This window comes from Coregonus clupeaformis, chromosome 26 (assembly GCF_020615455.1).
Source record: "Coregonus clupeaformis isolate EN_2021a chromosome 26, ASM2061545v1, whole genome shotgun sequence".
Classification (NCBI taxonomy): Eukaryota; Metazoa; Chordata; class Actinopteri; order Salmoniformes; family Salmonidae; genus Coregonus; species Coregonus clupeaformis.
Genome location: NC_059217.1, coordinates 1644076 through 1667913, shown reverse-complemented (window position 1 = coordinate 1667913; position 23838 = coordinate 1644076). Strand labels below are relative to the sequence as shown.

Below are 23838 nucleotides of genomic sequence, written 5' to 3'. Positions count from 1 at the left end.
GGCAGGGATGTAGCTCAGTTGATAGAGCATGGCGTTTGCAACGCCAGGGTTGTGGGTTCGTTTCCAACGGAGGGAACAAAAAATAAATAAATAAAATAATAATGTATGCACTCACTAACTGTAAGTCACTCTGGATAAGAGCGTCTGCTATTTTGTAAATGTATATATTAAAATGAAAACTTGTAAAGCATGCTGAGTATTAGTCGAATGAGTCCAATAAAAAACCCAGTGTGCTTTGCAGTTGTTCATTTCACATTTACAGTTTGGTCATTTATTTTGATATGTTGTACTTTAGGGTATTTTGTAATGGTATTTTGTAATTGTTCTTTGTGATTTTGGAAGTGTAAACACTGTAATTGGTAGCAATCCACAAGCTAAAGACTGAATGGCTGAATGAATATGAGCTTTTCTCCTTTTTGCGGGATTCGTTGAGGGTTTTCTGTTTGGATTTCCTCATCCTCACCGCTCATCACTTATCACATTCACACACACACACACATTAGCAAGCACACACAAATACACACACACACACACACAAACCTCCTCTGTGCCTAATGAAGTCCCTGTGGCTGCTCCACCTGAGGGAGAGAATGAAAAGAAGGGAGGAGGAGGGAGAGAAGGTGGATGTAATTCCTCTTTAATTCCTGTTGTGGTAATTACGAGTGAATTAAGACATAGAGAGGTGTTAGGCTGCATCCCAAATGGAACCCTATTCCCTATATAGTGCACTTTTGATCAAAAGTAGATAACTATATAGGGAATAGGGTGCCATTTGGGACGCATTCGAGGTGTTAGTGTTCTCTTTCCCGGCAGGCAGGCATCACATCTTTAAAGTGCCAGAGGGGATTAGAATGTCTTGTGAAGAAGGAGAGGAAAATGATGATGACACAATGATGATGATGTCATTCTTGTTAAGTTTCTGATATCCTGAGGTGGTAATTGAAACTATCTATTCTATTGTCAGATCCACCCACTGACATAATGATGTAATTCACTGAAGTTGTGCACACCAGCCATTACATACATATCATGTATATTTCTGTTAAAATGGAAGGACTGTCTTGGTAGAGCAATTATCTCTATGTATGCCTGTTAATTTATTTATTGTTATATCAGAACACTCAGAATCCAATAATACAGCTGAAGAAACGTAATATCCATGTGTCAGTCAAACCTATCAGACTTTAAAGACCCTTTGAACATTGTGCTGAGGCTGGTCTTAGTTATGAGAGAGAGAGAGAGAGAGAGAGAGAGAGAGAGAGAGAGAGAGAGAGAGAGAGAGAGAGAGAGAGAGAGAGAGAGAGAGAGAGAGAGAGAGAGAGAGAGAGAGAGAGAGAGAGAGAGAGAGAGAGAGAGAGAGAGAGAGAGAGAGAGAGAGAGAGAGAGAGAGAGAGAGAGAGAGAGAGAGAGAGAGAGAGAGAGAGAGAGAGAGAGAGAGAGAGAGAGAGAGAGAGAGAGAGAGAGAGAGAGAGAGAGAGAGAGAGAGAGAGAGATGCTTGACATGAACGCCCTTCCTCCTACAGCTTCACACTGCCCTCTACTGTTGATCTAGTAGAACTGGACCCCAGCTGCAACGCTGCAGTTCGCATTGCCTTGAAGAGAATAGAAACTTCATTTGTCAGCAGCATAACATAATGAAAATACACCAAGCACAGCCCCCATTATCAGCACAAGGGCCTCTCAGATCACAGTAGGACCACACAGGGCTCAACATGGATACTCTAGGTCTATGGGGATGTATTGAAGTGTACCTTATATCCTTGGTTGTTATGATGTTATCCTCATTCCCTGTGTCATGGCCTTTCCTGTATCCTGACGTACCCCATGTCTCGTGTCTCTCAGGCTGCAGAAGGCCTACATAGCCACCCAGGGCCCACTAGCAGAGACCACAGAGGACTTCTGGAGGATGCTGTGGGAACACAACTCTACCATCGTAGTCATGCTCACCAAACTCAGAGAGATGGGACGGGTGAGTGGAATAGATACTGTACATACACTGTTAATACACATACGCATGCACGAACACACACACACACACACACACTAATGGATGGTATTGTTGATATGACAGTTCTGCTTTTGACTGTCATTGTTGTCTGTTTCTTAGGAAAAGTGCCATCAGTACTGGCCTGCTGAGCGCTCTGCCAGGTACCAGTACTTTGTAGTGGACCCCATGGCTGAGTACAACATGCCCCAGTACATCCTCCGAGAGTTCAAGGTCACAGACGCCAGGGTATGTCCATATCTCCATCCATCCTCCATCTTCTCCCTAGTGTCATATATCTCTCTGCTCTATGCATAGGGCTAATTATTGTACATAGCGGTACACTAAGTATATTTTCAGAGTGAATTGTTTGAACACATATAATTATCTCTGCACTGTGGTTATGTTCTGATGTTTTGCATATAGAAATACATTCTGCACTTTACAGCACAGACATTAGTCGCTGTAGAGCACACTGTAAAACAAATACTGGTAGCATTACTCCAATTCTGTGGGTATAATGCTTATGTAGTGTTATAAGCATGTATGAGACTTTAAAATACTGACTTTATGTCTATCATCCATTCCTCACCACCTCTAAGGATGGCCAGTCTAGGACCATTCGGCAGTTCCAGTTCACTGATTGGCCAGAACAAGGGGTGCCAAAAACTGGAGAGGGCTTTATTGACTTCATTGGCCAAGTGCATAAAACCAAGGAACAGTTTGGACAGGATGGACCAATCTCTGTGCACTGCAGGTAAGGGAAACCAATGACAATTACCATTGTGTGTGTGCTAGGGTGCCTGACTGCCTGCGTACGTGTGTGTGTGTATGCGTGTGTATCTACAGTGTATAACCCTGTCTTTGCTCCCCAAACAGTGCTGGTGTTGGGCGGACTGGTGTGTTCATCACCCTGAGTATCGTGCTGGAGAGGATGAGGTACGAGGGGGTGGTGGACCTCTTCCATACCGCCAAGACACTGAGGACCCAGAGACCTGCCATGGTGCAGACAGAGGTACAATGCAGTCACAACGATACAGTATATTGGGATAGACTGGTTAGAGAGGGGATATGACTATACAGAAGCTCCTGGATAGAGGCAGGTGACCAAGCAAACATAAGGATTCAGTTGAAACAATCGTTTTTTTTTTTTTACAAATCAGATTTATATTGTGTGATGTCCTGTGGTGATACTGTGCCATAATGTTAGAGGAAGGTAGGCGGATATCGGGACGAAACTGGAATGTGGGGTTAGATTACTAAAGTGTAGTTATTTCAACATATTGATACAAACACTCTCCCAGGCAAATGCAGAACTATTAAATCAAATCAAATGTTATTTGTCACATGCGCCGAATACATATATTGACCTTACCGTGAAATGCTTACTTACGAGCCCTTAACCAACAATGTAGTTCAAGAAATAGAGTTTAAAATATTTACTAAATTAAATAAAGTAACAAATTAAATAAAAAGTAACACAATAAAATAACAATAACGAGGCTATATACAGGGGGTACCGGTACCGAGTCAATGTGTGGGGGTACAGGTTAGTTGAGGTAATTTGTAAATGTAGGTAGGGGTAAAGTGGCTCTATTTGTGATTGTAGATCACTCTCTTGACCGACACTGCTCTGCCCCTCTCTGTTTCCCTCCCAGGAACAGTACCAGTTGTGCTACAGGGCAGCTCTGGAGTACCTTGGCAGCTTTGACCACTATGCAACATAACCACTCCCAGAATGGACTGGGACTCCTGGGGTTCAGGAGCGCCGCCAGTGTGTCCCTTCTGAGCCATATACACCCTGCTGACAAAGTCCAGAAACTGCCGGAGGGGCGAGGGGAGAAGGGAGAGGAAGAGCGGAGAGGGTTGAGGAGGAGGAGGAGGAGGATGAGGGGGGAGAGCACAAGTCTGACTGGACGACTTTCAATCAGGTGGAGCAGTACTCCTGGACTGACTGGCATAATACACCTGCTTTAAAACCCTCCACTACTCAAATCTACTCCCCCCAAAATAATCTAACAAGCTTCAGTGTGCTTCATTCTGATGTCTCTATACCTAATGCACACACCATAAAATCCCTATTTCTGCCTCCTTCTACTGCTGATATAGCAACGGTTATTTTTCTGCTTTTATTATGCATCAATATCATTATTATTACCCATTATAAGTATGCTATTATTATTATTTTGAATGTATTTTCTAATCATTTATACACTGGTTATTGTATGTCTTAATGTGTCTTATTTTAAATTAATTACTAGTCTTTTTTTTCTTTTTCTTTTTTACAAGGGACATGTATTTGAAACATGCTCCGAGTTATTATTAATACTGGAGACATAGGCATACTCAGAGCTGCTAATAATAATTTTATTTTTTACCATAATTATAATATTCTAAAGTTCTCTATTCGCTGGTCGTATTCAGTGGGATATGGGGGACAATCTTTTATACGCCTTTTCACTTCCTGGTACTTTACAAAACAACTAGCTATCTCCACAAAAAGAGATCAAACACATACACCAGAGTTAGTGGACTACTATAAAATAAACCTATATATGGTTATAAAAACTGAATAGAATAATCTTGATGACGTTGGAAAAATCTGCCATGTACAGATTCTGGCTTTTTTCTCAATAACTGTTTACTGTGATTTTCTCAATGCCTGTCGCTCAAAGAGCTCCGGTCCAAACTCTAGACACAGCGACAGAAATACAGAAAACTACCGGTACATGGAAAAGTTGTTTGTCCTGTAACAACACCCTTAGTTGTCACCTCCAGGTTGGTCGAGCCTGGCCTGAGGTTGACTGAACTAAACCATCACTCACAAAAGGCACAGAGGAACTGGCACCCTGGCACTGGTCTGATCTGACAAGCTATACCTGGTTTGGAGAAGCAGAAATACAGTGCTCCACATCACAGACTAATGTACAGCCCCAACAACAACCATCCTATGAGATGTGTTCAAATGACTAGACAGACAGTTATCCATCCATGTATTTCTGATTACCCTTCTGATTCTGAACTATGAACTGCACATGTCCATCTGCAAACGACTGGTCCAGCTCCCCATGACTGGCCAGCTCTGCAGATACAGTAACTGACAACTACCAAGAAGAACGTCTCTCTTCTGACTGTCACTGACTCTACATCCATGGTATAACTGCTGTACTGTACTGTATTATCTCCTCACTGTGGTACAGAAGGACATTCTCCTGTAACACAAAGAAGCAGCATCAATGTACGGTGGAGGATCTCTACGTTATAGTCAAGCATTTCTTTCTTAAGTGGGGCTATAGAATTGCAAAATGAGGTGAATTTGGATTTAGTGGGCCTGGAAGGATGGACTACAGAACAGGATTCATTTAACTTTGTCTTCGAATAGTGCCGTAGGGGTTCAATCTGTTTTCTATTTGTCAATAAAAAGGAGAGGAAAAAAATGTTGCAAAAACCTTGATGTTAATAAAGTTGAATAATTTGTTTTTTTATAATGAGGTGGTTGTATGGCTCTTTTTTTGTCTATGTTGTGGACTTTCCATGTACTGTCCTGTGTTGAGATTTGCCTGTATCCTGCACACTCACACACACACGTGCACTCACGCGCACACACACGCAGTCGCAGTCACACACGCATACACACACACACACTGTACCCCTCTCTTCCCCACCCCTATCCGTCCATGGACCTGCTCCCCCTTTATCCATCCCCTTGCCAGTACAACAGATGGTGGTGGATACACCTCCAGCCAGTGCCTGCTTGTGTCCATGGACTTCCTGGACACTGCTGTACAGCCACTCTGTCCTGACAGAACCCCTGGAATATTACGGTCACACAATGGCATAAACAATGAATTGTGCTTTACAGTCGTCACTAGGTACCAGCATTGTGACTAGGAGGATGTTGAGAATTGTTCAGATCTAACAGTTTGACATGTTAGGTAAACAACAGGTTCCAAAGAGGAATGCTCACTGTGTTGAACATAAAGATAATACAACTTACATTATTGATTCTTCGGCACTCATAAAACACATTAAATTGGTAAATAATAGTTTCAATTGGGGAAAAACAGATCACAGAAAGACTAGTTTGAGAATGTGTAATTTGTACAGAGAAATTGGATGTCCTAATATGACTGAGACTTGATCATTTTTCTTCACATCATCCAACTTTGAATGGCTTATACCATATTAATAGGCTACGATTTGCAGGACCTGAGTAGTATAACAAGGCGGAGTCATAGCAAAATAATTTATTTTGATTAGTCTCGGTTGAGCGTGGGATACGCCCTCATTCATCTTTGTAAACAAACACACACTGAGCATGCGTGCGACACTGGGGTAACTTAATGGAGGACTATCTTTCCTACCCATGGTGAATTGTGAACAAATAATCTTCTGCTTTTGAAGATTTTGAGGGAGCAATCACTCATTACCTGGTCGGCTGTCGTAAGTTCATATTTTAAACTTAAAAACGTGTTTGCTTTTAAGTAGCTAACTAGTGATAAGTAATGTTGCTGAAAATTAATGTCTTTGCTTTTAGTCGAAGCTACGTTAGCCTAACGTACTAAATACTTGCTTCTCAAAGTTGTCTTGCGTTATTCTTAACATGTTTGTCAGTATGACATGATGCATGATACAACTCTTATTACTTTGTCTTTGCTCTCGCTGAATACATTAAGTAAAAAGTGATTCATCTGGCTAGGTTTGTAAGGCATCTTGCTAACGCTAGATCTTTTCCGGGAGTTGGGTGACAACACTGGGCCCGTCGTTAAATGACTTGGCATTCAACCAATCACAAACTTAGGAAATTCATTTAATCAGGATTTCGTCCAATCGGCAGGTGGGCAGGAACTTCACAATGCGAAAACGTTAGCTGGTTAGAGGAATATTAGCATGCTAGCTTTCTTATGTTGTAGGAAGAAAAAGTTCGACAACAACACAACGTTAGCAGCATAGGTAGCTAGCTAACTATCCCACGGAGGATATCAGAATTTAGTAATAGACTGGCTTACTGCTAGGTAACGTTAGCTAGCTAATGTTAACTAACTGGCTGGTTTATATTTGAGTTTTGTTGTTGATTTTAACGTTAGGCATTTGTCAGTGCTAGTTACTACAGCCACAACGTCGAAATGGCTATATCGTAACAAGTCATGAAAACAAACATTTGCTTTTTGGTTTTGGTCTTAATTTAAGGTTAGGTATAAGGTTAGCAGTGAGGTTGAGTTTCGGTTTAAAATAAAATGTTAAGAAGATACACTTTAGAAATAAGCGGGGTTTATGACTTTGTGGGTGTGGTAACTAGTGACGACCGGCATCTAGCTAGTTAATTATTGTCATAGCTATCTAACGCTAACGCATTGTTAGGGTTCTGAACCGAAGTAATTTCGACGGCATTGTCTACCTGGCCCCACAATATGTATATTTCTTGTTCTGTGTATTTGAGTGTTTTTGTGTGATATACACTTCTGTAGTTGCCATGGCGAACTAGTAGTAGCCTAAGCAGAGAGCTCCTGTAAATATGTACATATTTTTAGGTTAAAACACTTTAAATGTGTATCAGCTGTTTTGTTTTTGATAACATTGAGTTTTGTTGCATATTTCTGGTGGTTTTGACCCACAGATGTGCAGATGGACTGGCAGGTCATGTCTTTATGGCTTAACTAGCTACTTTAGCTGGCTAATTGTTTTTGTTCAAATGATGCATCTGGACACTGTACCAGCTTGTTTGTTTCACCTGGCTGCTGGTTCCTGATCTTTTGAAAATATCAATTGAAGTGTCACCTGAAGCTTGAGAGGAATGGGAGATGCAGCAAAGCAGTGGTCACCAATCCTTTCTGAGTCAATATCACTTTCTGAGGCAAAATGCAAGCCGAGATCTACCGCTCAGATTTTTTGGGAACATGACTTAAAAAACGTAATCCTATGCAACATTAAGCTATTAAAAACAGTACTGTAGCAATGAGGTTTGTGCAGTAGGCTATAGGCCCAATATGTTATCACTGCATATTGGCTTTGCTTGAATTGCCCTGCCAATGCATTGTTCATTATATTAAAACATTTGAAGTAGGATATATGATCACACTGTTAATAGCTCAGTTGTTGTTGTATTACTTGTGAGGCACAGCTGAGTGAGCATACATTTAAATAATTTGCTTTTTGTTTTTATTTTACTGGGCTGATGCTGCCTGCATCTGATGGTCAGTCTCAGCGGAGGGAGAGAGCAGCAGACTGTTGAGGGTCCGCTTCTCAACGGCTCTCCCTTTCCTCCGCTGACACTGACCAAAAAGGGACACTGTCTTCCAGCTGATGGCGAAACTTAGTTGCACTGCATTATTTCTGCCTCATGAACAAATTCATGTTGTTACTCCTATGAACAGAGAAAGTGAAATATTCCTTGATATTAAAAAAGCTGCTGATAATAACAACGAAAGCCTATCGATACACATTCCTGCTCATTCATTACAGCTGCAGTGCTGATTGTTGCACAAATGGAAGTACAAAGAACGCACATTTTATGGCTTATAAAAGTATTGAATAAAAAGTGTTGACAGTGCTGAGTAAGAACTTAAACCGCTCTTTGCTGTATTCGTTGACAGTATCTCCCTAGTCTAGGTTGAGCGTGGGATACGCCATTTAGTCAACTGGTCGATTGTTGGTCGATAGGCTGTTGGTCGGCCAATATTTGTTTTTGTTTTTTGAGAAGTTGCAAAAATATATATACAGTACCAGTCAAAAGTTTGGACACACCTACTCATTCCAGGGTTTTTCTTTATTTTACTATTTTCTACATTGTAGAATAATAGTGAAGACATCAAAACTATGAAATAACACATGGAATCATGTAGTAACCAAAAAAGTGTTTAACAAATCAAAATATGCTTTATATTTGAGATTCTTCAAAGTAGCCACCCTTTGCCTTGATGACAGATTTGCACACTCTTGGCATTCTCTCAACCAGCTTCATGAGGAATACTTTTCCAACAGTCTTCAAGGAGTTCCCACATACTGAGCACTTGTTGGCTGCTTTTCCTTCACTCGGCGGTCCAACTCTCCCAAACCATCTCAATTGGGTTGAGGTCGGGTGATTGTGGAGGCCAGGTCATCTGATGCAGAACTCCATCACTCTCCTTCTTGGTCAAATAGCCCTTACACAGCCTGGAGGTGTGTTTTGGGTCATTGTCCTGTTGAAAAACAAATGATATTCCCACTAAGCGCAAACCATATGGGATGGCATATTTCTGCAGAATGCTGTGGTAGCCATGCTGGTTAAGTGTGCCTTGAATTCTAAATTAATCACCTGTGTCAAAGGTTGTACATTTACAGTTCATTCCCATTTGCAGAGTGCACAATCTAGGCTACACTTGTGAGAAAAAAGTTGTGGTTTATTTCATTCCATTAACGAGTTGTCAATTTATTAATTGTGTTTTGTTTGGAGCGCTCCTGTCAATGTTGAGTGAGGACGCACACCTGATTATGCATAAAAGTAGGCCAGGTATTTGTAGGCTTATAAATGTGCACATTTGGGGATCTGATGGTATTTCTGATTGTCTTAACTCACCACCACTAATGAGCTGTGGAGCTTCTCCAAGTAATATTTTCTTCACCTCAAACAGCAAGTAAACTGTTTTTACATCCATTGATAATGACAATAGTTCCTCAATGTAGCCTATTTGAAAAATCTTTACAGCTAGCTCCCTTTTGTATCAGTGTGAAAGGGGGGGGGGGGGTCATGCTCTGATCTGGTGGAAGCATCATAAAATAGGCCTACCTGAATACTTCTTATCCCTTGCGCAAATAGCCTACAGCTGTGTCTGTCTGGATCTCACTGGCCCAGGAAACTGAGGTTCCAGGATATTTGCTTGGGCCAAGTTTGTTAGCACATTTTGGGCTGGACCAAGTTGATACAATGTTTCAAGTTCCTTGCAGACAGGCCATGCGTGGCCAATGTGATTTATTTTTGTATTAGTATATTTTCTACCTGCATGTTGTAATGTTTTTATTTGTTGTCTTTATGTAGGCTATTTTCTACATAGTTGGCAATGGCAATAGAAGTTACTTTTAGATTTTTATAATTTTCATTTAGAAATAATTTTTTTTGACAACTGATTTTGAGATACGAAGACTATTATAAAATAAATGTAACTGTTCCACAAAAATGTGCATATGAAAATCATAACTGGCAGGCAGATCAGTAGAAATGGTAGGTTGCCGACCCCTGTTGTAGCCTATTACCGGCAACTTCGGGAGCGTAATGGTAGAATCTACGGGATTTATTTTGGTTAGGCAATCTTGATCTCTGGCTCGCTCTTGAGTCATTTGTGTATCTTAATTACAATTGGAGGTGTACCTGTGGATGTATTTCAAGGCCTAGCTTCAAACTCAGTGCCTCTTTGCTTGACATCATGGGAAAATCAAAAGAAATCAGCCAAGACCTCAGATCTTTTTTTTTTACTTCCACAAGTCTGGTTCATCCTTGGGAGCAATTTCCAAACGCCTGAAGGTACCACGTTCATCTTTACAAACAATAGTACGCAAGTATAAACACCATGGGATCACGCAGCCGTCATACCGCTCAGGAATGAGACGCGTTCTGTCTACTAGAGATTAACGTACTTTGGTGTGAAAAGTGCAAATCAATCCCAGAACAACAGCTAAGAACCTTGTGAAGATGCTGGAGGAAACCGGTACAAAAGTATCTATATCCACAGTAAAAAAAAAAGTCCAATATCGACATAACCTGAAAGGCCTCTCAGCAAGGAAGAAGCCACTGCTCCAGGAGGGACTGGTGCACTTCACAAAATAGATGGCATCACGAGGAAGGAAAATTATATGGATATATTGAAGCAATATCTCAATACATCAGTCAGGAAGTTGAAGCTTGGTCGCAAATGGGTCTTCCAAATGGACAATGACCCCAAGCACACTTCCATAGTTGTGACAAAATGGCTTAAGGAGAACAACGTCAAGGTATTGGAGTGGCCATCACAAAGCCCTGACGTCAATCCTATAGAACATTTGTGGGCAGAACTGAAAAAGTGTGTGCGAGCAAGGAGGCCTACAAACCTGACTCAGTTACACCAGCTCTGTCAGGAGGAATGGGCCAAAATTCACCCAACTTATTGTGGGAAGCTTGTGGAAGGTTACCCGAAACGTTTGACCCAAGTTAAACAATTCAATGGCAATGCTACCAAATACTAATTGAGTGTATGTAAACTTCTGACCCACTGGGAATGTGATGAAATAAATAAAAACTGAAATAACTCATTCTCTCTGCTATTATTCTGGCATTTTACTTTCTTAAAATAAAGTGGTGATCCTAACAGACCTAAGAACCAGGGAATTTTTACTAGGATTAAATGTCAGAAATTGTGAAAAACTGAGTTTAAATGTATTTGGCTAAGGTGTATGTAAACTTCCGACTTCAACTGTATATATGGAAAAATACATGTTTTAAAATTTGACCAGTCAATTGGTTGAAAGAAAAAAATGTTGGGGACATCCCCTACTCTAATCATGGTTATGAAATCTCTTTGCTGTAGCTTTCTTTTACGCCTGCTACATTACTGTAGACACGGTAATCTTTGCCATCTGATTGGCCAGCGGTAGGCCCGGGAAGCTGATTAGGTGCACCTACCGCCAACTGCGCGAGACAAGAAAAAATAAAGTTTTATCATTGTTGTTTTTTCACAGAAATGTTTGGTGATCGACTAGAAATGCCTTGGAGGTCGATCGCGAATGGTCCGGTTGGTGACCACTGCAGTAAAGTACTGAGTACTGAGGCAGAGGGTTCGTAGTGAGGACGACTGGCTACTACTCGGAACTGTGTGTGGTGAGCTTTCTGGCGCCCAGAGCTGCTGAGGCATCATCTAAGTGGGTGCCAAACATTGTAAAGGAGGAGGTCCAGTAGCTACACGACTCAGGCTGGTTCCCAGAGTAGCCCTCTATATCAGTGTTTCCCAACCGGGGGTACGTGGGAAGATTTAGTAAAAAAAATTCAAGAAAGAATGTTTCTCATGGGGTACGTGGGAACATAAAAAAAAAAAAATTGTAGTGCGTGTGCATTACTCTGTCTACCGGCCTCTGCCCGCCGCTCGTGCCTAGTGCAGGTGATCCTTTGTTCTGTGCGTTAGAGTGCCTGCAGCTGTTTATCCTCACAGAAACTATGATTGATGCACTGAAGATTGAACCATTGTCAAATAACACAGTGTGCTGTGGGAGTTGATATTGTTGATCAAGTGGTTAAAAAAAAAAGAGCAAAATCTGGATAGGAAGTCCTGTGTTTATGTGTGCACGGATTGTGCTGCATCAATGCCTGGGAGAGTGAAATGATGAATTGCCCACATAAAGAAGGTAAATCCCATTCACAGAGAGGCGTTGGTCAGTAAGAGAATGAGTCCTGAGTTACATGATGTTTTGAGTGACGCAGTGAAAGTGATTAGCTTAATCCAGTCCTCTGAATTACCAACTGTTTGAAAGGCTCTGTGATTACAGTGGGAATGAGCACCAGCAGCTACTACTTCACACCGACGTCCGTTTGCTATCCAGAGGGAAAACGCTACAGAGGCTTTTTGAGCTGCGCGCCGAAGTAAGTGCTTTTCTGTCTGAGCACTCACACCCCCTTGTGGCTGTGTTCGAGGACACAGACTGGGGAGCCTGTCTTGTCTATCTTGCCGATGTGTTCAGCACACTGAACAACATTTTACATTTTTTACATTTTAGTAATTTAGCAGACGCTCTTATCCAGAGCGATTTACAGTTAGTGAGTGCATACATTTTCATACTGGCCCCCTGTGGGAAACAAATCTACAACCCTGGGGTTGCAAGCGCCATGCTCTGCCAACTGAGCTACACGGGGCAACAACCTGAATCTTACTCTGCAAGGTAAAGACACACACATTCTAAACATGTATGACAAAGTGTGTAGATTCACGGAGATCAAACTCTAGGAAAGGAAGTGTGAAGATGGGGATATAAGTTGTTTCCAGCAGCTTGACCCCTACCTTGCTACAGGGGATTTTGATAGAGCTCCTATGGTGCAAATAGTAAGCTCACATTTATCCAAACTCAACAGAGAGTTCAACTCCTACTTCCCTGACATTGAAAACAAGTCTGCCAAACTTGACTGGGTGCATAAACCATTTTTTTTGTAAAACGTACACCTAATCTATGAATCACGTCGGTCGCACGCGCATGAGGGTGTACTTCATGCAGTGTTTTTAGGGGTACAGTACCCAAAAAAGGTTGGGAACCATGCTCTACATGATTGTCACCAGACTCTTCCTCAACCATTCCCTGACCACCTTCCTCTGATCAAGCCATGAACTGTCCCTCCATCCTTTGGAGGATGCATACACTCAAAGACATGGCCTCTATTGGTTGACCTAACTATAGCTAGGCTACTCATGATGCTGTACCTGTATTGCTTGTTTGTTTTTTGCTTTTGAAGTGCTTTGAGATTATGTAACGCGCTATAGAAATTGTATTTATTATTATTATTATATAACATTAGGGGGTGAAGCTATTGCGTGTGCTAATCAAGTGTAACTGTTACATCCTGTGTTTGCAATATTAAATCATTAGCTAGTTAGTTTCCATAGTAAGATGAACTTTGTACATATGTAGCACATGGGGATGTGTGAAACAGCCTGAAGTGTCCCCACTTGTGCCGCCGAATTGCTAGCTTTTCGTGTTGCACCGTCTGGTAAGACCCATCAGGAGGGTGGTCACGTGTGCTTGCAAGGCAGAGGTCCCGAGTTCGCGCCAGGTGTGGGCTGAATCGGAAAGGAAGTGGTACTCGCTAAGCAAGCAGTGTGATGTCCTTTACACATAAACCGTAGGGGGTGACAGGTGATCGAGACTGTACATGTTATCAACGATGCAATGCTACAGTCCATTACAATTATTCCCGATATAATTTATTATACAAAGACAAAATTCACAAATGCTATAGCACAACGGCAGAGTCATGTCTTAAGTGTAAAACTAACAGTGACTTAATGATTCATTCCTTCTGGGAATGCTATAAAGTCCAAAAGTTATGGGCGGAATTAGTTGGCTGTCAGAAGTATTACAATATCAATGTACTTTTAATCTGTCTATCTGCATATTTCAAGACATGGCATATGAGGGTGTGGTGAGATACTCAATGGGTTGGACTGTACTTTTCTCGTAAATCATTTTGAAATTATTTGTTTAAAAACTGGAAATCAAATTACAATCGTTAAGACAGTGCATGAATCAAATGTATTATTTAAATATTGAAAACATATGGGCTACAGAGAGAGAAACAGAATAGAGCAATTTGAGGTCATATGGCATAAAGTCTTAGAAGCACTAGAAGTTGAAACGGTGGGGACATGTGGGTCTGAGCAGGTGTTATGTCATCAGTGTTTGTTTGTCTGTCTATAGTTTTTTGTCTATGTGTGGTTTATATTGTTTGAAAAATTAATTAAAACATTTGTACAAAAATATTTACTAATTATTCCTGATAACTAGACCCATGTGAGAAGCCCTCAAACTTAAAGGAAGAATCCACCCAAAACCACTAATTCCTTTAATTTACAGTGTTAAATAACACTAATATTTTGTCGTTAAAATAAGGTTGGTAGCAATATGGAAAATCTCTTGTGGAAATCTGTTGCAGCGCAAATCAACTACAAAATCAGCAATGCTCTCTCTATGGCCTGGCTGGCTAGCTAGCTGGCTAGCTAGCTAGCTAGCTAGCTAGCAAGCAAACGTAGCTACACACAATAATACCAAAGACAATATCAGCATGTAACGTAGCTAGTTAACTGTAAAATCGGCTAAACAAACTGCACTATCAATTTCAGCAAGAAGTACAACATTACAAATATTTTCCGTGATGATAATTAACTTGCCATCTGTAGTAACGTATAGCTTTGGAATCGTGACATTACGTACTTTCGAGGAAAATACGCGCGTTTCTCGACACACTGACTTTGAGAAGGGATGTGTGACGATTAGTTTAGCAACCGCGTGATGCAGCATGACCACGTGAATGCAATTGGTTGACAGTCTGCTGGGTGGGGCCTTATACATTCCTTAATTCCTATCTCCTTTCTATAATCTCTCTGACAACGGCATCATACAATGGACCCTGGACTAAAGAGGCAGACAAATAGGAAAAATGTGCTAGACCCTCTGTTAAATAACGCATTTCTTGAGGTAGGAATATCGCAAAAATATCAATGGTTCATTCGAGAGAAGACATCCTCCTGAGTTATGATATCGGCCAGTATTGAAATCTGACATGTATGATAGAAGTTTCCGCGATATAAACTGTATTCCTATTAACTTTCAGTGTAGTGAGAGCGACTTTATCACGGTGCTACGGCATACCGGCTGGATTTCTGCCTGCTTGAACGCCAATAACTAAGATACACATGACAACATGAAATGACCCAGGGAATCGATAGAACATCACTCAGAGATGCACGAAAACAATAACATTCAAAATGGGTGAACCTTTCCTTTACCACAAAATGATAAGTCAGAGGTGAAGCATTGGCTATCTAAATGTGATCAGATCAACACCAAAACATATGTTCTCTCTTGTCCAGTGTCTGCAGATCAGAGCGACTCAAGGATGGCGACAGACACTGCGTCCCAGCAGACTCCTGGCTCCAGGATCATCACCTTTCACCCTACGAAGGAGGAGTTTAAGGACTTCAGCCGTTACATCGCCTACATGGAGTCACAAGGAGCTCACCGAGCTGGAATGGCTAAGGTTAGTGTGCGTGCGTGTGTGTGTATTTCTGAAGATCATAAGCATTCATCATTCTATGTTTCTAATGTTTATATCCCATTTTATAAAGAATACACTCTGCATGAATTGTAAGACAATGCTATGTGTTTTGTGTGTGTTGCAGGTTATTCCACCCAAAGACTGGAAGCCCAGACGTACCTATGATGACATAGATGACCTGGTGATCCCTGCTCCTATACAGCAAGTGGTGACTGGCCAGTCCGGTCTCTTCACACAGTACAACATCCAAAAGAAACCCATGACAGTCCGGGAGTTCCGCAAGACTGCCAACACAGACAAGTGAGCTTTCACACTGTTAAACACATGGTTATACACATGGTTGTAACATAGTACTCAATGTTAACATAGTTATACACATGGTACATGTTATAGGACACATGATGCATAGTTATAGGCTACACATGGTTTTAATATTGGTTTTATTTCTCAAAACACTGTTGAAGCCATGGATTACAGGCAACATCCGCACCGAGCTAAAGGCTAGAGCTGACGCTTTCAAGGAGCGGGACACTAATCCGGACGCTTATAAGAAATCCCGCTATGCCCTCAGACGAACCGTCAAACAGGCAAAGCGTCAATATAGGACTAAGATTGAATACTACTACACCGGCTCTGACGCTCGTCGGATGTGCCATGGCTTGCAAACTATTACGGACTACAAAGGGAAACCCAGCCGCGAGCTGCCCAGTGACGCGAGCCTACCAGACGGGCTAAATGCCTTTTATCCTTGCTTCGAGGCAAGCAACACTGAAGAATGCATGAGAGCACCAGCTGTTCCGGACGACTGTGTGATCACGCTCTCCGTAGCCGACGTGAGCAAGACCTTTAAACAGGTCAACATTCACAAGACCGCGTGGCCAGACGGACTACCAGGACGTGTACTCAGAGCATGCGCAGACCAACTGGCAAGTGTCTTCACTGACATTTTCAACCTCTCCCTGACCGAGTCTGTAATACCTACATGTTTCAAGCAGACCACCATAGTCTGTGTGCCCAAGAAAGCGAAGTTAACCTGCCTAAATGACTACCATCCCGTAGCACACACGTTGGTAGCCATGAAGTGCTTTGAAAGGCTGGTCATGGCTCACATCAACACCATCATCCCAGAAACCCTAGACCCACTCCAATTTGCATACCGCCCCAACAGATCCACAGATGACGCAATCTCAATCGCACTCCACACTGCCCTTTCCCACCTGGACAAAAGGAACACCTACAGTGCCTTCGGAAAGTATTTAGACACCTTGACTTTTTCAAAATGTTGTTACGTTACAGCCTTATTCTAAAATTGATTAAATTGTTACCCCCCACATCAATGTACACACAATACCCCATAATGACAAAGCTCATTTATGATTTTTTTAAAATGGAAATATCACATTTACATAAGTATTCAGAGCCTTTACTCAGTACTTTGTTGAAACACCTTTTGGAAGCGATTATAGCATCAAATCTTCTTGGGTATGACGGTACAAGCTTGGCACAGCTGTATTCGGGGAGTTTCTCCCATTCTTATCTGCAGTTCCTCTCAAGGTCTGTCAGGTTAGATGCTGCACAGCTATTTTCAGGTCTCTCCAGAGATGTTAGATCGGATTCAAGTCCTGGCTGTTGCTGGGCCACTCAAGGACATTGAGACTTGTCCCGAAGCCACTCCTGCGTTGTCTTGGCAGTGTGCTTAGGTTCGTTGTCCTGTTGGAAGGTGAACCTTTGCCCCAGTCTGAGGTCATGAGCGCTCTGAAGCAGGTTTTCATCAAGGATCTCTCTGTACTTTTCTCTGTTCATCTTTCCCTCGATCCTGACTAGTCTCCCTGTCCCTGCCGCTGAAAAACATCCCCACAGCATGATGCTGCCACCACCATGCTTCACCGAAGGGATGGTGCCAGGTTTACTCCAGACATGATGCTTGGCATTCAGGGCAAAGAGTTCAATCTTGGTTTCATCAGACCAGATAATCTTGTTTCTCATGGTCTGAGAGTCCTCTATGTGCCTTTTTGGCAAATTCCAAGCGGGCTGTCATGTGCCTTTTACTGAGGAGTGGCTTCTGTCTGGCCACTCTACCATAAAGACCTGATTGGTGGAGTGCTGCAGAGATTGTTGTGCTTCTGGAAGGTTCTCCCATCTCCACAGAGGAACTCTGGAGCTCTGTCAGTGTGACCATCGGGTTCTTAGTCACCTCCCCGACCAAGGCCCTTCTCCCCCGATTGCTCAGTTTGGCTGGGCGGCCAGCTCTAGGAAGAGTCTTGGTGATTCCAAACTTCTTACATTTAAGAATGATGGGGTCCTTCAATGCTGCAGAAATTTTTTGGTACCTTCCCTAGATCTGTGCCTCGACACAATGCTGTCTCAGAGCTCTACGGACAATTCCTTCGACCTCATGGCTTGGTTTTTGCTCTGACATGCACTGTCAACTGTGGGACCATATATAGACAGGCGTGTGTCTTTTCAAATCATGTCCAATCAATTGAATTTACCACAGGTGGACACCAATCAAATTGTAGAAACATCTCAGGGATGATCAATGGAAACAGGATGTACCTGAGCTCAATTTCGAGTCTCATAGCAAAGGGCCTGACTACTTATGTAAATAAGGTATTTCTGTTTTAAATTAGTAAAATAAAAAACTGTTTTCGCTCTGTCATTATGGGTTATTGTGTGTGGATTGAGGACATAAAAAGAAATCCATTCTAGAATAAAGCTGTAACGTAACAAAATGTGGAAAAAGTAAAGGGGTGTGTATACTTTCCGAATGCACTGTATATATTCATTGGCTATATCAAGGCTAATTTGTATATGATAAATATTGATACATTACTAGCTCAAACACTTAATCTGCAAAAATAACAAGTTAATTACATTTCAGTTAATCGCTCAGCACTAATACATAGTACATACACCATAGTAGGCTTGGGCGGTATCCAGGTTTTCATATCGTCATACCGTCCTTCTCTCATCCCTGGATTTACGATATTACCTGAGTAGCCCACAAGGGGCGCCAAAAACGAAACAGTAGCCCATTGGGCCTCTATTACCAGAATACTAACAAAATTAGCACAAACTAATAGCGACATCACATAGACGGTTTTAGCTAAACGAGCGAAAACCAACATAACTAATTGCAAATCCAGATAAGCATAGATAGTAGCTACTGAATGTCATTTTTGGTGAGTGTGGACATTTCCAAGCGAAAGTGAGTGAGAGAAATTGTGGAAATGAACAAAGTTGCGATGCATGCTTTTCTGTGTACACGGAGGAGATTGGAGGAGGGAAAAAAAGCTAGTAGGAAGCACAGGGAAAAAATGGCAACTGTACACAACTCATCCAGAGCTTTTTTGACTTCTGGCATAAATCCATTATAAGATGCCTTATGGCAAACATTTAGTAGTGAATTGCATACAAGTGTAACTTCATCACCTCGTGCACCGCACAACAGAGGCTCGCCGAAAGATATAGAACGCTTTGGACTCACCAGCTCCTGCTTTCTCCCGCTATTCTATTTACAAACAAATACGTGACTGGCTCAACTTTTCTGGGGAACTTCGGTAATCTTCATAATGTAAAATAATGTGATAGGTGAAATTAAGAACGCAATCTGCTTTATCTCCTAACATATTGCAGAAGTTGACTGCAGGTATTAACTTAAAAAGTAGCTACAAATATTAAAATGTATTGAAAAACTTAAAAGAAATAGTATTGACAATATTGAAAAACCATCCTATGGGTTTTTCCAAATACCCCGTTATATGGTATACCGCCCAAGCCTACACCAAAGACATACATATTTTACACACACATGAGCTCCATCAGCAGCAGATTTAAATTTTAAATGGAAATGAATGTGTTTATGCAACAAATGTTAGTGCATCGAACCGAATCGCATCAATTCATTCTTTAATCAAACCGAATCACACCGAATCGTTTCAAACTAAAACGTATTGTTCCTGTATTGTATTGAATCCCATGGCATGTATCTAGATAAGTACCGAATCGTCTTGAAAAGGAAAGATATACATTCCTACTTGTTTAGCTATCTTCTGTTACCTTTGTTGTTGTAGGTTCTGTAACCCCCGATATGTGGATTTTGATGAGCTGGAGAGAAAGTTTTGGAAGAACCTGACTTTTAACCCCCCTCTCTATGGAGCGGATGTCAATGGAACACTCTATGATCCAGTGAGTGATTCCATCTCATTCCATGACCATTCCATGTTCTAATTCTATTTCAATAGACCATTCACTGTCATTAAACCAGCTTTTACTTTACCAATGTATTCTCCAAACATCAGCCCTCCATTTGGCTCCACTTCGGATTTGAACCCACAACCTTCTGTTTAAATGTCAATGTCCTCACCCTTAAAGGTCAAAATCAGCTGTTTTTATCTCAATATCAAATCATTTCTGGGTATCAATTAGTATCTTGTGATTGTACAACTGTGATTGTTTTCAATTAAAATGGTGAAAAATAAACAAATAGCTTCTCAGCAAAGAGCAATTTCTCAAGCAAGAATTCTGCTAGGATTATCTGGAAGTGGTCTGAGTGGGGAGAGAAACTGAAAAATAGCTGTTATTGGTTTGGAACTGTCTTTCTTTCTTATTGGTCTATTAACTAATTTAACGGCAGGTGATGTCACCAGCAGGCCAAAACTCCATCGCCCCACAACAGGCTGACATTTCAGGCTGCCTTTTCAAACAGCTCTTACACAGAAAGGGCATTATCATAATTTTCACAATTTCACAGTATTTTTCCAACCTCAACCACACTGGGCCTTTAACAACATTGTCTCTAACATCATCTCTGCTCTATCTCTCCTAGGATGTGACAGAGTGGAACATTGGTCATCTGAACACTATCCTGGACACGGTGGAGAGGGAGAGTGGGATCAAGATCAAAGGGGTAAACACTCCTTACCTGTATTTTGGCATGTGGAAGAGTACCTTCGCCTGGCACACTGAAGACATGGATCTCTACAGCATCAACTACCTTCACTTTGGAGAGCCCAAGTCCTGGTAAAGTTTTTGATTTATTTTGCACAGTTAGAAAATAAACACACAAGGTTCAGTGCAGTGAAGTTATACCAATAGATATTTACTGTATGTCGATTTTACAGCTTACAAATGAAACGTGTGTGTGTGTGGGTTGTTATTATACGTAACACCCAACACTAGTGTCCTGTCCAGGATGTGTACATCAAGCTGCTTCATGCTACAGAAAAAGGAGATTGGCTCCTACCCAATGGGCCGCTCTGGCTAGGACAAAGCTTATTTGATTTACTTACTTACCTAACACATAGCATCTTGACTACCACTTACATAGTTGCTCTTATATCTCCACAGGTATGTTGTTCCCCCTGAACATGGGAAGAGATTGGAGCGTCTCACTAAAGGTACTTGAAAAGGAATTTCCTCATTGATCCTCATTCCTTATTGTTAATCAATATGTTCTATGTCCAGACAGTAGTCAGCAGAATTCCTAACATAATTGACTTCTTCTCATGCAGGGTTTTTCCCTGGGAGTGCTCAGAGCTGTGAAGCTTTCCTGCGGCACAAGATGACTCTAATCTCACCCTCCATCCTGAAGAAATATGGCATACCATTTGAGAAGGTGACCTCTCTTTCATTTACATTTTAGTCATTCAGCAGACGCTCTTATCCAGAGCGACTTACATGAGCAATTAGGGTTAAGGGCACATCGACATATTTTTCACCTAGTCGGCTCGGGGATTAACCTTTCGGTTACTGGCACAACGCTCTTACCCACTAAGCTACCTGCCGCCCCATCTTTCAATGGCATAATACAATCCGCTTTACTGACCTAAACTTTTTTGGGTATACAGTAGGTTGTTACAGTGGCATGATTTGACTGTTTTAGGAGTAATAATAGTAGTGTTTTCAATAATAGTATTGTATGTAATGGATCCACTTGGGCTGGGCGATATAACGATAGTATTGGATATCAAAGATGCTTGACAGCCATCGTTGTTGGTGATGACATCGTGATGTGACAGACAATGTATAGCCTATTTCAACATGACTGGCACCACGCAGTAAATAGTTAACCTATTTCAATAAATATGTTAAACAATTTACAGAATGTAAGAAAACAATGTAGACAGAGTGAAGATTTTCTTCAAAGCAGCACAAAATGTCCAGTTAGAATTGTTTTGTTTTTTTCTCTCTCAATGTCGGATTATCTGGGCCATATAGCCGGACACTCCGGTGTTTAATTATTTAAAAAATCTAATTTGGTGTTTTCTCGCCATATTATATGAATCTGACTGTTTATGCATGCTGACTTTCTCCCACCACGCTACTTCATGATCAAACAATGAATTTATCTGACGGAGTTCTAGGCTATCTCAGAAAGTTGTGATTTTGAATAACCTAAAAACAAGATAGGCCTAAGTTAATAAGGATAGAGGTAAAACGAACAATAGCTAAATTGAACGAGTAGTTTTAATTAACCTTAGACTAAGCTTTGCTCAACTGTATTATAAAATAAATGATGCATCACTCCTCCTTGCCATTGCGAACCAAACGGCCAAATGCCAAATCCTAGTAATTTAAAATAGCCTATCAAAGTTAAAGTTACGAAGAGTATTTCCCAAATAGGCTATTCTAATAGTGTTCAAATGTCCTAAAGTTGCAGCTTTAAAAGGGGAACAATTGTGAAAGTCAGTCTATAGGCGATTGTCTATCACAGCCTTATTTTGAGTGACACATGCAATGCCTTCAGAAAGTATTCATACCCCTTGACTTATTCCACATTTTTGATGTTACAGCCTGAATTCAAAATTGATTAAATATATTTTTTTCTCACCCATCTACATACAATACCTGTGATACTGCCATCACTATGCTTCACGGTAGGGATGGTGGTAGCCTGATTTTCACCAGACATAATGTTTTGCATTCAGGCCAAAGGGTAAAATCTGTTTTCTTGCAAACTCCAGGTGTGCTATCATGTTTTCTCAGGAGTGGCTTTCGTCTGGCCACTCTCCAATAAAGCCCAGATTGGTGAAATGCTGTAGAGACTGTTGTCCTTCTGGCAGGTTCTCCCATCTCAGCCAAGAAACTCTGTAGTTCTGTCAGAGTGGTCACCTCCTTGACCAAGGTCCTTCTTGCCCGGTTGCTCAGTTTGGTCGGACGGCCAGCTCTAGGCAGAGTCTGGGTAGTTCCATATTATTTCAATTTCCCAAACGTTCAACACTCCAGACATTTTTTATACCCTTCCTCAGATATATGCCTCATCACAATTCTATCTCTGAGATCTACAGACAGTTCTTTGGACTTCATGGTATAGTTTCTGCTCTGACATGCACTGTCGACTGTGGGACCTTATATAAACAGGTGTGTTTCTTTTAACAGCTAGGAATGATATTTATTGTCCCAGAATCCCGCTTAACAGACAGGTTGAAGCCTGCTTGACAGAGACGTTAAGCTGCTAGCCATCAAGCTAACGAAGTTGGTACCAGATGAGTTTTGTAATGGAGCCCTCTTTGTCTGGAGAAATAAATGAACGGTTCCAGTGCTGTAGGAGCTGTATCTATTACGCTTTGTGTCGGGACAAACCGGATCACTCGGAGTTCCAATGCGGCAGTTGTTTACTTACCGAGGATTACAGTGCCTTGCAAAAGTATTCAACCCCTTGGCGTTTTTTCCTATTTTGTTGCATTACAACCTGTAATTTAATTTAAATGGATTTTTATTTGGATTTCATGTAATGGACATACACAAAATAGTCCAAATTGGTGAAGTGAAGTGAAAAAAATAACTTGTTTCAAAAACGTCTACAAAATAAATAATAGAAAAGTGGTGCGTACATATGTATTCACCCCCTTTGCTATAAAGCCCCTAAATAAGATCTGGTGCAATCAATTACCTTCAGAAGTCACATAATTAGTTAGATTGCACACAGGTGGACTTTATTTAAGTGTCACATGATCGGTCACATGATCTCAGTGTATATATACACCTGTTCTGAAAGGCCCCAGAGTCTGCAACACCACTAAGCAAGGGGCACCACCAAGCAAGCGGCCCCATGAAGACCAAGGAGCTCTCCAAACAGGTCAGGGACAAA

The 23838-nt window shown here is 41.4% G+C and overlaps 2 protein-coding genes across 13 annotated transcripts in view; both read left to right on the top strand.

Moving 5' to 3' along the window:
* The window catches only part of LOC121540500 (receptor-type tyrosine-protein phosphatase F), a 422639-nt gene extending 417164 nt beyond the window's left edge, over positions 1-5475 (top strand). For all 9 annotated transcript variants that reach the window (XM_041849427.2, XM_041849426.2, XM_041849428.2 and 6 more), the window contains 5 exons: positions 1843-1969; positions 2108-2233; positions 2587-2741; positions 2864-2999; positions 3643-5475. In XM_041849427.2, the coding sequence (XP_041705361.1) occupies positions 1843-1969; positions 2108-2233; positions 2587-2741; positions 2864-2999; positions 3643-3711 (613 nt within the window). In that variant the 3' untranslated portion in view covers positions 3712-5475. The remainder of the gene's footprint in view (positions 1-1842; positions 1970-2107; positions 2234-2586; positions 2742-2863; positions 3000-3642) is intronic.
* An 832-nt stretch (positions 5476-6307) lies between these two features.
* Positions 6308-23838, top strand: part of LOC121540499 (lysine-specific demethylase 4A) — a 63153-nt gene continuing 45622 nt past the window's right edge. For 2 of the 4 annotated variants that reach the window (XM_041849415.2, XM_041849418.2), the window contains exons 1-9: positions 6308-6427; positions 11672-11810; positions 12473-12566; positions 15562-15728; positions 15871-16046; positions 19820-19934; positions 20575-20768; positions 21096-21145; positions 21260-21363. In XM_041849415.2, coding sequence (XP_041705349.1) covers position 12566; positions 15562-15728; positions 15871-16046; positions 19820-19934; positions 20575-20768; positions 21096-21145; positions 21260-21363 — 807 coding nt within the window. In that variant the 5' untranslated portion in view covers positions 6308-6427; positions 11672-11810; positions 12473-12565. Of the gene's footprint in view, positions 6428-11671; positions 12567-15561; positions 15729-15870; positions 16047-19819; positions 19935-20574; positions 20769-21095; positions 21146-21259; positions 21364-23838 lie in introns of all 4 variants that reach the window. The other 2 variants (XM_041849416.2, XM_041849417.2) reach the window with 2 other exon arrangements.